General features: G+C 36.9%; 1 protein-coding gene across 3 annotated transcripts in view; it reads left to right on the top strand.

The window, feature by feature from the left end:
* LOC121374222 overlaps window positions 1–12,200 on the top strand; it is a 29,466-nt gene extending 17,266 nt beyond the window's left edge. For 2 of the 3 annotated variants that reach the window (XM_041501220.1, XM_041501219.1), the window contains 6 exons: window positions 2,924–3,148; window positions 4,139–4,336; window positions 4,681–4,760; window positions 5,161–8,122; window positions 9,789–9,900; window positions 10,631–12,200. In XM_041501220.1, coding sequence (XP_041357154.1) covers window positions 2,924–3,148; window positions 4,139–4,336; window positions 4,681–4,760; window positions 5,161–8,122; window positions 9,789–9,900; window positions 10,631–11,028 — 3,975 coding nt within the window. In that variant the 3' untranslated portion in view covers window positions 11,029–12,200. The remainder of the gene's footprint in view (window positions 1–2,923; window positions 3,149–4,138; window positions 4,337–4,680; window positions 4,761–5,160; window positions 8,123–9,788; window positions 9,901–10,630) is intronic. The other variant, XM_041501221.1, reaches the window with a different exon arrangement.
* The last annotated feature ends 2,591 nt before the right edge of the window (window positions 12,201–14,791 follow it).

The following is a 14,791-nucleotide window of genomic DNA, read 5'->3' as shown; positions in this document are numbered from 1 at the left end:
ACCACTCAGCAAGTTTGATTTTCAATGTTAAACATCTAGGTCATCTGTTTTCATGTTTCTCAGTTAATTTAAATGTGGTAGAGTTACTGCCCTTTAATAAAACAAAATCATTTCAATATAATGGTAGTGTGTTAAGCTGGCTTGATTACGTAGTAATAGAAGTCTGGTTTTGTTGTCAAAGATTTGTGCACACAATGTCAACTGTATTATTCATGCTGGAGGTTGATATGGCAAAATAGATCTTTACAACGCTCGCCTGATGCGGGATTGATCTAGGATTGATTCCCATCGGTGGGTCCATGGGGCTATTTATCATTCCAGCCAGTGCTCCACAACTGTTGTAAGAAAGGCTGTGTTATTTACTATCCAGTTTGTGGGATGGTGCATATAAAAGATCCCTTGCTGCTAATTGAAAAGAGTAGCACATGAAGTGGTGACAATGGGTTTCCTCTCTGAGTATCTGTATGGTCCATAACCATATGTCCGATGCCATATATCCGTAAATAAAATGTGTTGAGTGCGTCGTTAAATAAAACATTTTTTTCCTTCCTTTCCTTCTTATAAAACTTTAATAATCTAGACTCAGGTTTTAAGCTGAGATTCCTTTTATCCGGTTGCGTTTGCGGCTCCGTTTGCAGTGCGGTGTGGTTTAATCAAGCCAACTTGTTCCAGGTGAGAGTGATTCCATTAGTGCGGTCCGTTTGCGTTTAGTTATCCAAAACCGCATGCGCTTATTTCAATCGCTCCGTGGGGCGATTCATCCATTTCGCTGTGCGGTAATTTTAGGGGAATCCCATGTGTAATTTTCCCCCAAACGGAGTCGTAAACAGAGCCGCAAACGCAACCGGACAAAAGGAATCTCAGCTTTAGTAATATCTTGAGATTTTAACATCATGGCAACACGTACAAATTGCATGCATGTGATGTAGTGAGACTTGAATCTACACTAATGTTTTATAAGCATGGGACCAGATTTGTGATTTAAGAAAACAAGTAATTGATAAATAAAATTTGAAATGCATAACGGAAAATTATAATAAATTAATAATTAAAATCTGTATATATTAAATGATTTAATGACCACATCTTGAATTGACCACTGCAGTACATCGCAGGCACATAGAATTGACTGAAGTGTTGATTTCTGCCTGTGGAATATTCTTCCATTCCTGAATGAGTGCTTGACGAAGTTCGTTGACGTTAGCGGGTGGGTTGGGACGACACCTCAATCGTCTGTCCAGACTATCCCAGACATGCTCGATGGGGTTGAGATCAGGACTTTTAGCGGGCCAGTCATCAATGAAATCAATTTTATTTGTCCTAAGAAAATTTACAATGTTTCTAGCTGTATGAGAGGTGGCATTATCATGCTAAAAAATCGAGATGTTAGCGTTGTTATGGAACAGAGGAATGACGTGATGAGCGAGAATGTCATCGCGGTAATGTTGAGCATTTAAATTGCCATCAATAACGACTAGTGGTGAACGATAACCATGGGCAATGGCAGCCCAGACCATGACACAACCCCCACCCTTGAAACGATCTCGTTCAAGAACACAACAGTCAGCATAGCGTTCATTTCTCCTATGGTAGACGCGCACCCTGCCATCACCACGTTGTAAAGAAAATCTGGATTCATCCGAAAAAAAGAACGGTATTCCAGCGTCGCCGTATCCAACGAGTGTGTACACGTGCCCAATTAAGACGATTTAGACGATGACGTTGCGTTAAAATGCATCCGACGGTAAGGATGTCGTGCATGTAAACCGTTCTCCCGCAGACGATTTCGAACAGTTTGGCCATTGATTCGGTTATTTGAAGCCAAGGTGTGTTAGCAGCAGTAGCAATGGCTGTCTGGAATTGATTGTGCAAATGCGTGTTCATGACATAGCAGTCTTGACCACGTGGATGTCCATGACGTGGCAAGTCGTTGGTGCTTCCTGTCGTTCGAAATCTTACGCGAAGATTTCATATCGCTCGACTAGAACTCCCAACCTGCCTTGCAACGTCTTCTGTCGACATGCCAGCATCAAGCATGCCAATCACCCGTTCGTGCAAATTATTGGGTATTCTTGGCATACTAAAAATGCTACAATGTAAAAAAAACGTTAATTTTTTTACCAATTTTGAAGCGTTTTCGTTCACTTGACAACAATGTCAGTAAGACAAGTAAAACAAATTGACCAAATACTACACGGGACATGTCGAACCATGCATGCACGTGCAAATTGAATTTCACATTGTCTACGATTAACAGTGCAAAAATAATCGATAAAATTCATGAATCCTGATAATACAGCTCAAGGCTAATACTACCTATATAATTTCATTACACAATGAATTCTTTAACACAACAAATACTATATGTACAAATCGGAAGTTTCTTTTTTTGTTCAGTATATATATACGGTGTAGGTTTCAGCAAATTCAAAATTGGCATAACCAGAGAAGAGGTTATCCCCCCAAAAATTGCATAATATATTTCGGAATGTATAGCTTTTTTTTTTAAATTGAACACCGAAATAAAAGATTTGCTGTTAGGACTGAATGTTCAGAAAAGATTTCACAGTATTGGTTGCAGGAATGAAATTATCATTGTTCATGCTACATGTGGAGGCTTGCTGTATTCATAGTTCAACCTTTTTTGTTTTTCATTTATGTTGTAATTATTTAAAAGACTCAGTATTATTCATTTTGTTTTATACAAAACATTTGTGTATCACTTTTTCCCAAATCTCCTCACTTCTTCCCAAATTACTTCTCCCAAGTTTTGTTAGTTTAGGTTGATAAAAGGTAAACATCTGTATTTACAAAATTACCTGCTTTATCCACCCATTGATGGTTAAAAATTTATTGTGATGGGATTGCATTTACCATAAAAACCAAACTTCAAAAATATATTAAATCCACTGTTTATTTTTAGAGTCGAAACGACAGTACAAATGAGTTGCCAGATGCTAAATCTTCAAGCAAGCCTGCAGAAACTGGTCCTTCAAAAGATAGTGTTTCGGAAACAGAACAGATGCTGTCAAGTACCGTTCACGTTCAGTCTGATCAGCACTGTCTTGATTCAAACACTGCAACATCAACAAATCCAAAGAACAAAACTAAATCAAGCCCAAACCAAGTCAAGCAATCTAGACATAAGGTTTGCATATATTAATTGTTTTACCCATTCCAACCAGTGCACCACAACTGAACAAAGGTCGTGGTATGTGCTTTCCTGTCTGTGGGGAAGTGCATATAAAAGATCCCTTGCTGCATTAGAAAAAATGTAGCGGGTTTCCTCTGATGACTACGAGTCATAATTACCAAATGTTTGACATCCAATAGCCTATGGTTAATTAATCGATGTGCTCTAGTGGTGTCGTTAAACAAAACAAACTTTTTTTTAATATCACATTGTCCACTTATGTTTGTCGATAGTTTAACTTTGGCATAAAATGTTCATGTTTAGATCATTTTCTCACAAACTATAAATCATTGGTCAATGAAATTTTGTTTATAGTTCCACCTATAAAAGTTTATCACAGTACATCAAAAATGTTTATGGTAGGCAAGACATTTAATTCCACAGAATTCTTCTTGTTCTGGAGAATTTCTTGAATATTGTTGACCAAAGATATCTGAAAGTTTGGGAGCTGGATGGGTATCACCTAAAGATATGCAAGAAACAAAGCAGAAAACTAGGTCAACGTTATGGTGGCCATCTTGAATTAAAATCCATTAAAATAAAAATTTGTAAGTGATTTTATCTTTAAGTGCTATTAAACTTGCAATGAAAAAAATGACTTATGAATGGTGGCCATTTTGGATTTCGCAACACGCATATCTGGAAACTGATAAGCCAATTAAAGTGAAACTTGTTGGGAATGATATGGTAAGGGAGTAAATTCAAAAGCACTGAAAACGTTTGGGATACCTGACAAAAGATGGCCACCTACGAGCAGTTAAAATTGATTGCATGGAACATTATGGATTTCTGTGGCAAAATGTGTGCCTATATTTTGTTTTAGATATGGCCAGTTTATTCCTGCCATTTGTAATTGCATATGATTAAAAATATGGAAAATATTTTGAAGTTATACATGCATTGTAAAAAATCAGTGTTCTCAATTGTAATTCTATTTTGTTGCAGACTCGGGAAGGCAGTACAAAGGAGTCCTTGAATGTTAACTCTGTAACTGATACTTCAAAAGATGACACAACGAAAGTGGATGAATTACCATCAAGTACCACAAATTCTACTGAAGATTGTCCTGTGCCCACAGTATCTACTAGTGTCAACATAAAAACTGAGTCATCTCAGCCAAGCAAAGATTCTGAGATTAGCATTGTAATTATTTCACCTTCAATAATACCGGAAATATACAGATTTGTTACAGCATATTAACATATATGGCTGGCTGAAGGGTGTGAGTGTGTTTCAGTTATATTCAAATTTACCGTGATCTGAGCTTGGGATAAATGCCTTTGTATCCTGATAAAAAGAAGTAATGGATCACACAATCAGTACCATTATCTCAAAAAGGTGCATGATATTCGTTTTGGGGTCACAGTCACATTACAATAAATAACCATTTGCCTTGTGTGCATTTCAGTTCAAACTATCAATACATTTGTCTATTAGGTTATGCAGATTATGTGAATATTGCATAAATAAATTTGTATGTTTTTTAGTTATCTGTGGAACCAATACTAATCAGTGGTGATGATAGTGAAGCTGAGGATGAGACAGTTTCGAAATTAAATTCCCGCAGGTAAGTCATTTATAGTAAGCATTGGGTCCGTCTTTGTTTTTCATAAATAAACATTCATTTAATTCCTGCTGTTTTCATATATAGCTTAATTAGCGGGATGCACCTCTGGTAGAATGCTCATCCGAGGTGTGGTGGGTCATAGGATTGACCATGACTGGTCCATCAAAAAACATGGGTGTACTGTCCTGTCTCCTTTTTAGGAAGGAATGGCAGATGTGGAGGTAGTGAGACTTGCGGCTTACATTAAGAGTTAACAAAATCTGTTGATATGTAGTACAATCTGTATTTTAAAAGATACAATTGGAAAAGAGACATTGCAGCTTTAATATTCCAATTATTTTAGAAATAGTTACGCTTCTTCTCATGTACATCATTGTTTTACCTGGATTTTATTTTCCAGAAGCAGTGAATCTGTGGATGACAAAGCAGATCTTCTGTCACAACTCTGGAATGAAACTAATGTAATAGAAAAGATTAAGAAGCTTACAGAAGATCTGAAACAGAAGAAGAATGAGTTGAAAACGAAAAATATACAGCAACACCCATTGCTGCAGACTCCGATAAATTCTAATGCACCTGTTAAATCATCTTTGCGAGACCCTGTGTTTGAAAGGAGAGTTTATCAGTGGCACACACAAATGGTTTGTTTGAAAGCTAATCCTAAGCCAAAATCAGAAGAAGAACATGGTGATGACAGTCAAGAAGATGAAATAAAGCTGCTTGAGTTTATAGCAAATTGCAACTGGGACAATGCCAAATCTCAGATACTAAGTAGAGTGGCCCAGTGTTTGAACAGAGGCGTATATCCAAACCCCAAGAAGATGATAGTCAGTGACTACTGTGTGGAGATTCTGCCAAAAGCCGATAAACCAGCATGCATACCACCTGAACTACGAGAGAAACTGCCAGACACAATGTTCTCTATTCGTGTGAAAGTTACCAAAAAATCTGATCCTGTGGAGTTCTCACAAATGAAAGGTCTGGCAGGAAAGTCAACATCACTTGTACAGCAGCAGTTGCAGAAATCAAAATGTATGATGGCAAAAATATCTTGTGATTCAGCCTCCAACAGAGTATTTAATAAGATGAATTACAGGCACAAAGAGTTTGAAGTTGCAGTAAAACATCCTTCTTCCATGCCAACAGTTTCTGTTAAACCTTCATGTACTGTCGTGCAATCCACAGAAAAACAGATCACTAAGCCAGAAGACGTTTCAAAACCAAAGGATGGTTTAAGCATGGCACACAAACAGTCTGAGAATAATGTAGGTATTTCTGGACTAAGACAGCTCAATATTTCTCAGTCTGATCTTTCAAATGTCAGTTCTACTGTGTCTCATGGGAAGCTGGTCAAGCTTGGTAGTCAGAAATGTTCTTCAACAAAGAAAAAGAAGAAAAAGCTACCGTTTGAATCAGATGATCTTGGTCAGATTGTCATTGAAAATGCTGAGACGGGGGCAATGAAGCCACTGTTTGGATACAATGATGACTGCACTGTTCAAAAAGACAGAAGAACTAAATCATCTAACAAAAGGAAACGAAAACAAGACATTGCTTGTGTGAAGACTTTTGAATCAGCTGAAGATAATAAAGCAGATGACGATGAATGTTGCATCCTGACTGAATGTGATGATTCACAGTCCTCTAAAAATACTCCAGGCTGCAATGACAATGCTAATCACATCCAGTCAACTTCATTAAAATCTGATGTAGGGAAGAACTTTGTCACCTACTCAATAGAGAATGGTTCGCTTGTTGAAAATAAATCTTTATCTGTGTGTCCTGGAAGAAGTCGTCCCACAACACCTGTTGGGGAGATGACTGTGCCCCAGACTATAAAAGTTACTGTAAATCCAGCAGGTTCAGTTTGCAAAACTGCTAAACAAACTCATGGTGTCCATCCAGGGAAACAGCCTCTTCTGTTACCAGCACCCCTGAAGGGAAGGCAGTTACTCGGTCCATTTTCTAATCTTTCTGATCTAAAATTTATAACTCTTCCTGGAGGCAGGGATCCATCAAAGACATTTCTGCAGCTGGTTTCTACAACTGGTGGTCAACCTCAGCAGTTGAATGGACCAAAACAAAAACAAAATAATTACCATTCAGGAGACTACATTGCAATTCCAGTAACCTTTAAAGATGACAATCTTCAGGCTCTCAACTCTCTTACAGTTTCATCTTGTAATGGTGTGAAAAACAAATTGTTCAATTCAGAAGAAATATCTAGTTCTTGCGATGCCATAGAGGAAAATGCAGATGTTAAAAATTCTGCTAGTGTTCCTCAAAGTGAAACATTACCGACTCAACAGACACCCAAAGACTCACAAAAGCCATCTAAGAAAAAGAATACTAAGAAAAAGAAATTCCAAGAAGTGATGATTGAGAGCACAAACCAGATCGTTTATGTCAAGTCTTGTATCCCAGAAGATAAGAAAGTCAAAAAGAAAAGACCACATGTGAAGGTAACACAAGATGTGCTGGATGACTATATAGATACCATTGCTCAAGTTGCAGCTGTGGGTAAAGTGACTGTAGCTGATGAATCTGTTGATGCAGGTGTTTGTCCTGCTGCTGCTGCTGCTGCTGCTGCTGCAGACCAGACTAATGTTGATGAGTCCAAGGTGACCAATCAGAGTGCTCTGGCAGCTCTGCTTCTCACTGACAATATACCAAGCACATCATCATCCAAACCGTATGCGGCTGCTGTGGCTGAAGGTAATGGTTCGGTTAATCCGGCCAGTACTAACAGTGAAACACTTGATACTACTGGAGTGTGTCATGATGGTGGTAATTTGTGTACAACAGATACTTCAGAAATGTCTCGTGAAAAAACGCAAAGTGATGATTCATCTAAAGATTGCAGTGATGTTTCTAAAAAACATGTTCATGATGAGGCAGTTGTTTCTTCTTCAGATACCTTAGCTCCATGTAATGTTAGCAAAGTGCAAAAACAAGAACCAGTGTTGACACAAAATGTAGAACCTCAAAATCCAGAGACCGTTGTATCCACAGTCTGTGATGTTGAAAACGTTGACCCAAAGGTCATACAGCCAGTACCATGCTCAGAAAAATTATCTTCTATGAATATGAGTGAGACGCAAGCTTCTGACAGTAGTGTGAAAAGAAAGCTTCCGGGAACTGATGTTGAGAACTGTACTCTACTGGCCAAAAGAGCCAAGATAAGGATCAATTCTTCTTCAGATAAACTTTATGACTTGATAGTCAACAAAGTAGCTGGATTTCCATTTCCTGAAGACAGTGAGAGTGAAAATTCCATGTCGGTAGTGGGTGAATCACTGGATGACTGCTGTGAAAGAATGTCTATGCAGATAAACTGCGAAGACAGTTTGGATATCGCTCAGGTGAGGCTAAATTATGGTCGTCGTTTCTCGGGATTAATATTTGTTGTCAGTTACAGTTTTGTTTATGAAGTGTATGCTGTATCTCACGTATATTCAGTAAGCCAATATTCTGGTAAGTATGTTTATTAACTGTAGCAAACGTCTGCATGTGTAATAAAAATATTTCTAGCATCACTGGGTGTGTATTACAAGATGTATTTTTTAAATGGGTTAAAAGCAAATATTGACCAGCCTCGAGTAATGCCGGCAAACATTTCACTAGGGTTCACAAACTATTTGATTGGTTCCCGACGTGGCCATTTGGTTTAACTTGAAGTGCATAAACCAGTCTGGCGGACGTTTTTCTGTTCGGTCTGGCTGAATGTAGCCCAGGATTCTGTCCACAGTGGTTGGTGCTAGTTGGATCTATCTGGCACTTCACAGTTCCACAAAGTAGTGTTGCTAATCAACATTTATAACACTAGTGTTACATAATATCAATTCAGTGTAATGAAGTCATTAATTTTACATTTTGGCATATTATTCTACCACTAACAAATTTTAATTTAGCCTAATAGAAGTTTTTTAATTTTTTTAATCTGACATTAAAAATAACACCTTTAACATCATTTTGGCATGTTATTTTACAAGTAACAAATTTGAATTTAGCTTAAATGAACTTCAAAAAACAATTTAAACATTCTGACATTAAAAATCACATCATTAATAGCATTAGCTATTATTCTCACTACCCTGAGACTAGTTCAACAAGAGTAATTTTTAGCTCCCCTTAGCATGTGAATTTATGTGGTATCAGTATGATAATATCTTAAATGGCTCCCCATAATTTTAAGTTAAGGGAGCAATTTATCACTCCCCTCAATTTTTTTCACTCACTGTGTGAAATTAATGAACATCCCATTTCACTATGCAAACTATACACACATTTAAAATAAATTAATTTGATGCTTCATTTTATTTGGCAACAATTAGCAAAACATTGCACCTCCAAACAACCAATCTTAGTTGAAGCATGGTCCAGTTTATAGAAGTAAACTTGGCTTGATAATGAAACGGTTGGCAAGTGGTGTCGGGTTCACAATAAAATGCCTTGCATACCATCATACAAAAACTTTGGAAAAACAATGTTCCTGAGACTAATAATTATATTGGATATCGAGTCAATAAAAATTGTGCTAATTATTGTTTTACAACTGATATGGATGCATGTATGTTGCTAAGGAATAAGTGATACAATTTGTTAGCCACCATTCATGGTTTTTGTGAATAATCATCTTTGCTATTAGTATTAACAGCTAAATTTAGAGCTTTTATGTCACTATATAATCATCTATGCTAATAACAGCTAATTTCAAAGAATTTGATAGCTTTTAGATCACAATATTGTCAACTTAACAACTAAATTTAACATACTAACATTTGATGGTATTTAGGTCACAATATATAACAGCTAATTTAAAAGTATATGATGGCTGTAGGTCACAATATAATCAACTGCTATTTTAAAACAGCTAATTTTAAAGTATATGATTGCTTTTAGGTCAAACTGTATAATCAACTGTTCTCTGTTAACACCTAAATTCAGAGTGCAGTGCGTGCTCTCTTCTTCTTTGTTTCCACTGTAATGTATGCCCTGTAAAGAAGTGTAATTTTGTTGATGTTGCAGGCTAAATCATCTGTAGGTCTTTCCGCTACCCAGTCTTTGCTCCAACATCAACTGTCAGGTTGCAACAGTCCATTGCAAGGCAAACGTCTTTCGCCCAAGACCCAAACACCACGTAATCTAATATTCAAGTCAAATACATTTTTCAATTGAGTTTTCCTTTTAATAGATAATAATTGTCTTAGGGCAATAACTCGATAGTATTTGCAGACCATAAAGACTTTTTCATGACTAAAAACTGTTGATTTAAAAACAAAATTAGAATGCATTTTAGATTAGAAATATGAGTTGAACCTGATAATAATGTACTAGTGTATACACAAGGCTCGAAATTAACAGGGGCAGGTAGCATATTTATGCCACTCAAAATCCACAATATGCTTATGATAGTCAACTTCACAAGCAGCTTTTGCTTTTCATCTTATTTTTGACAGTATTCCAGATATATTGAGAAGCAGTTATATAAATTTTATGTTTTTTCACTGTGTTTTGTGTCTTCCACATTGCTGTTAAACAACTTTAATTTCTAGGACTGCTTCTTAATTACTTGCATTTGCTTCCATTTTAAAATCTTTGAAGCAGATTGCTGCCACTCCACAAAATTAATTTCGAGTCTTGATATTAGTATTTTAATTTATTCATTATTTTCTAAGATATTTATTACTGATCTACAAACGATTTTCTATAATGTTACAATTATTGTGAGTAATCATAAAAATTAGAAGTATGTAGGTGTAGAGGTGTAATTGCTATAACATTATTTAAGAGTTTAAGAAATTATGACAATAATAAAATAATATTCTAAGATTTCTGTAATCAAGATTGATTTTTTTTTTTTTTCTCAGGAAAAATGCAAGCCACCGATTTGTCTGAGTGCAGGCCTAACAAACAGCTGACAGAAAGATCTTTATACAGTGCTACTCTCAAACCAAAGCGTTCTCTTGAATTAGCTAAAATGCTCTTGGGAGACATCAATCAGAATTTTGAGAGACAGCAGAAGATTTTACAGCAGAACGGCTGTGATGATGCGAGTGAACGGATTCCATCTTCCACTGGCAAGAATGCTTCTTGTTCTTTGCAAGACAAAATCTGTTGCACAAATAAGTTTGATGTTCTTTCAAAAGTGCCTACTGAAACTGACACAAGCACAAGTAAAAGCATTATGGAGAAATCTGCAGAGATGGATGCTGATTCTAAAAACAAAGAAGGTTGTTGTGTTGTAAGCAGCAACGAATTGTCTTAAGTGAAAAACAGTTTCTAACCACTCTCTTGCTGCTGGTCAGCACAAATCTATGCAAATTCTAGAATCAAAAACTGTCTTTATGTGAACGTGGAGATTTTACTAAAGAATACATGGCAAACTTATCATAGTGACGACGGTAATGGTGAAGATTTGTGTTGCCTCAAACACAGACTGATCATTGTGCCTCTCTTAAAAAACGTTGTTAAAACTCAAGTTATCAGTGAAATGCTAAGAAATCAGCATCCCCTTTAGTATTGAAACTCCATCAGCATAATTAAACTAATGATGCATAACAGTACCCAAGTAAATATTAGAAAGACTTGATAAACATTTGAGGTCATCATGTAGTAGAGTTGGTATCTCTGAACTTGATACCTCTTTAATTAAAGTCTGAATCTACTAAGACCATATCAGCTAACAGTGTTTGACTTTTGAAGTGGCAGCGTGCTAGTGACTCCCTATAAGTAACAGACTTGTTAATTCATGAAGATGGTAGTGAATGCAGAATGGAAGTGGTGTGCCTGCTTAATGTGATTATTTTTTTAATGTTTGTCCTACAGTTTGCTCACTGGGAATGGTCAGTTTCGAATGGAGGCTTAAGTGCATTTAATAAATGCTTTGGTGACGTGTGTGCTAGTTAACTGTTATGGATGAGTGATTTCTTAGAAAAGCAGTCACATTTGTTATGTGTTTGTTTTTGTTTTGTGTGTTTCGTTTTGTTTAGTTTCTTTGTATTTTTCTTTCTGACATTTTCTTTCCTAAGTCTTCATATATGCCAAGTAGGTGTAATATTTTACCAAGCTACGAGTTGATATTAATTTGAACTGTGCGTCACTTCTCAGGGATGATGTTTTGTGTGCTTTCTTGTGTAAAATGTCCACTTTTGATTGCCACATACTGAAAGCACAGGGTGTTTATGTTTTGTTGCTTTATTAATTCCTTTTGACTGTGATATTTATGCCAACGAAACCTCAGAAGGTTCAAGATATGAGACATCTGAAATTCCAGTTTAAAACAAACACCATCACTTCAAGTGCATAGACCATTCCCCTTGTGTTAGATATAAAGACTGACCGACAGATGTCTTCTTGGACTATGAGTGTATTGTTTATTCTAGCAGGAACAGGATATATTCATTGCTGTCAAAATGTAAATAAAGTGAAAACAAATAATATTTTTTTCAGTTTTTGGAAATGTGGATTGATAATTTGTGGCTCAGTTCTGTTTCATTTGTCAGGAATTCTTCTACAGTGTTCTTTGAAATAAGTATAAGTTACTGTGTACTGAGTGACAGTCAAATCTGCTTCTGACTGGATATTTTTCGAAACTTAAAATCTAACAGGAATCGCCATCAAAATCTTTGCATTATAGTGAAATGTAATTGAAGATGCATTCCTACTAGCCATAACTAGTGTTTTGTCATGTAGATTGACATATACTAAACCAGAAATCCTTCAAACTATAAAGTTCTTTTGGAATTACAAATGTACATCTTATTTTTCAATTACTGTTAAAAACTAATCAGCGTATGTTATTACGGCAGTCTAGTTTATGGCGAGAGTATTCTTATATTGTATGTGACGTCTGTAACTACTCTGAATACGAATTAGGCCTACACAATATCTGGAATTCCTTGGGGGATATACACGGCATTGATTCCTATCAATAAAATGGCTGTGCTTTTAACAAACATGATCCAGAAAACGGATCATTTGGATATGGTGTAGGTAATGGGGCCCATGCCGGAATAAAGAATCGACAGTTTAGCAGTATGGTGAGGAGAGCAAATGCGTGGTTCTGGGTAATTTGCGTGTGGTTTGGAGATTTGATTGTCAATGAAAATTAACCGGTTTAATTTATTTTTCTATACTATAAAGTAATATGGTACGTCTGTTAAAATGAAAACATGTTTTGTTATTGCTCTTTTTCAGCCTAAAGAACTATCCAGTGCTGGGGGGGGGGGGGGGGGGGGGGGGGGGGGGGTTTTATCCAGAACGGTGAAGGTTACATGTACTTGTAACTCGATGGTTGATGGTTGTTGCAGAATCGTAAAAAAAAATTGGCTTATTGCGAGCGACATCTGTATTTAGGCTGTAGTAACGATTGCTGGAGAATAAGAAGGGGGCGCGAGGTACAAGCCAGATTTTTATCTTTATTTATATGGAGAAGAACCGGGGAAAAAGCCTGTTAATTTTCATCATCAGGTAGGGGGCATTAATCCCGGGTATATGGGCATGCGTATATCTGACATTCTTTCCGGTGGTTCTTTATTCAGAGCAAACGGTGGTTCCTTGAGAACATTTGCAACTGGAATGAGTGGGTATCTTGCAGGCGTGTATATAATAATTTTATATATATAATAATACGAAGTTTTCTGTCGTAGAAAGCAGCAGCGATGGGGTTTTAAAAATATATATTTATTTGTGTGTGTGTGTGTGTGTGTGTGTGTGTGTGCCCCCCCCCCCCAAAGTTTTGGCACCTTCCTACGCCCGTGGGAAGGTCGAGTCGTGTTCCCTCGGAAATTATATTGAAAAAAAAGAAGCTTGCCTGAGTAGGGGATTTCAATCCCTGAAAGCCTCGTCCTGCACAATCTCCTGGCCCGAGGGGTGTGTGTGTGTGTTTGTGTTTGTGAGAGAGAGTGTTTAGTTAATTAGCACGTGGCTATGAATAGTCTAATGTTGTATTTGCGTCACTTTGTCGACTTAGGGGGGGGGGGGGGGGGAAGTCAGCTGCGCCATATATAGAGAATAATACATGAGTGGCCGTTAAATACCATTTATCTCGCAATGAGTTGTTTTAAAATGTATGTAACGAGCGAAAGCGAGTTTGATACGTTTTCAAACAACCAGACGAGATAAATGGCATCTAACGGACACGAATGTATTATTTTATTTCTTACATTTCCTTAAAAACCAGGTTTTAAGCAAATTTTAACATCTTTTTCCACTAAAAGTTATTTGCAGCCGTTGCACTTGTAGCTAACTTACGCGTGACAGACCCATGATTGTCAGGTTAACTATACGTCACAATGTAATCGATTTACATCTTGTAGTTTTTTTATTGGATGTATCGCAGTGGTGCCCTGGTCATTACCTTGGAGCAGCCAGTCGTATGTCTTGAAATTGTTAACACACGTACATGTGCACGTACACGTCCATAATTTTCAACATTTTCACGAGCGTATAAACCGTACATGGGGTTGGGGTGGGGGGTTAAGGGGCCAACGTACACTTTTTTTTTTTTATACCAACCCATGACGACTGGACTATACCCTAGTCTGATTCTCTCTCGTTCAGACGGATCCCACTTCTCAAGATCTGTATTTCAGCACAGCACTACACCTTCAACGTCTATTGACTGTCAATCTAGTGGTTTTCTTGACTGGATGCAACCCATCTCGTTCCTACAAACTGCGCCCTAACGGCCTTAATGAGGCCACTCACGTGGATATATAGATCGGACCTTAAACTTTTAGACGTTCGTTCAAAAGTTTATGTCGAAATTACTTCTTTCTGGGTTTTTTAATATTAAATAGTCCGATCCTCTCTTCTTTCTCTTATTTATTTTTGGACTGTCCTTCTAAAATGCTCCAAATTCTATAATTATTCGACCGAGCAGTATAAATGGACACTAAGTTTAGTTAATCTACAAACTTGCAACACATTTGGATAAGATTATAGTAGAGAGGAGCTAAAGTTTGTGATGTTTAAACATGGAAATACCGTCAAAAAATAACTAGAGATGTCTCGATAACCATTATTTC

The sequence above is a fragment of the Gigantopelta aegis genome, chromosome 6, assembly GCF_016097555.1.
Source record: "Gigantopelta aegis isolate Gae_Host chromosome 6, Gae_host_genome, whole genome shotgun sequence".
Lineage (NCBI taxonomy): Eukaryota > Metazoa > Mollusca > Gastropoda > Neomphalida > Peltospiridae > Gigantopelta > Gigantopelta aegis.
This window is presented reverse-complemented; position numbering and strand designations above follow the sequence as displayed.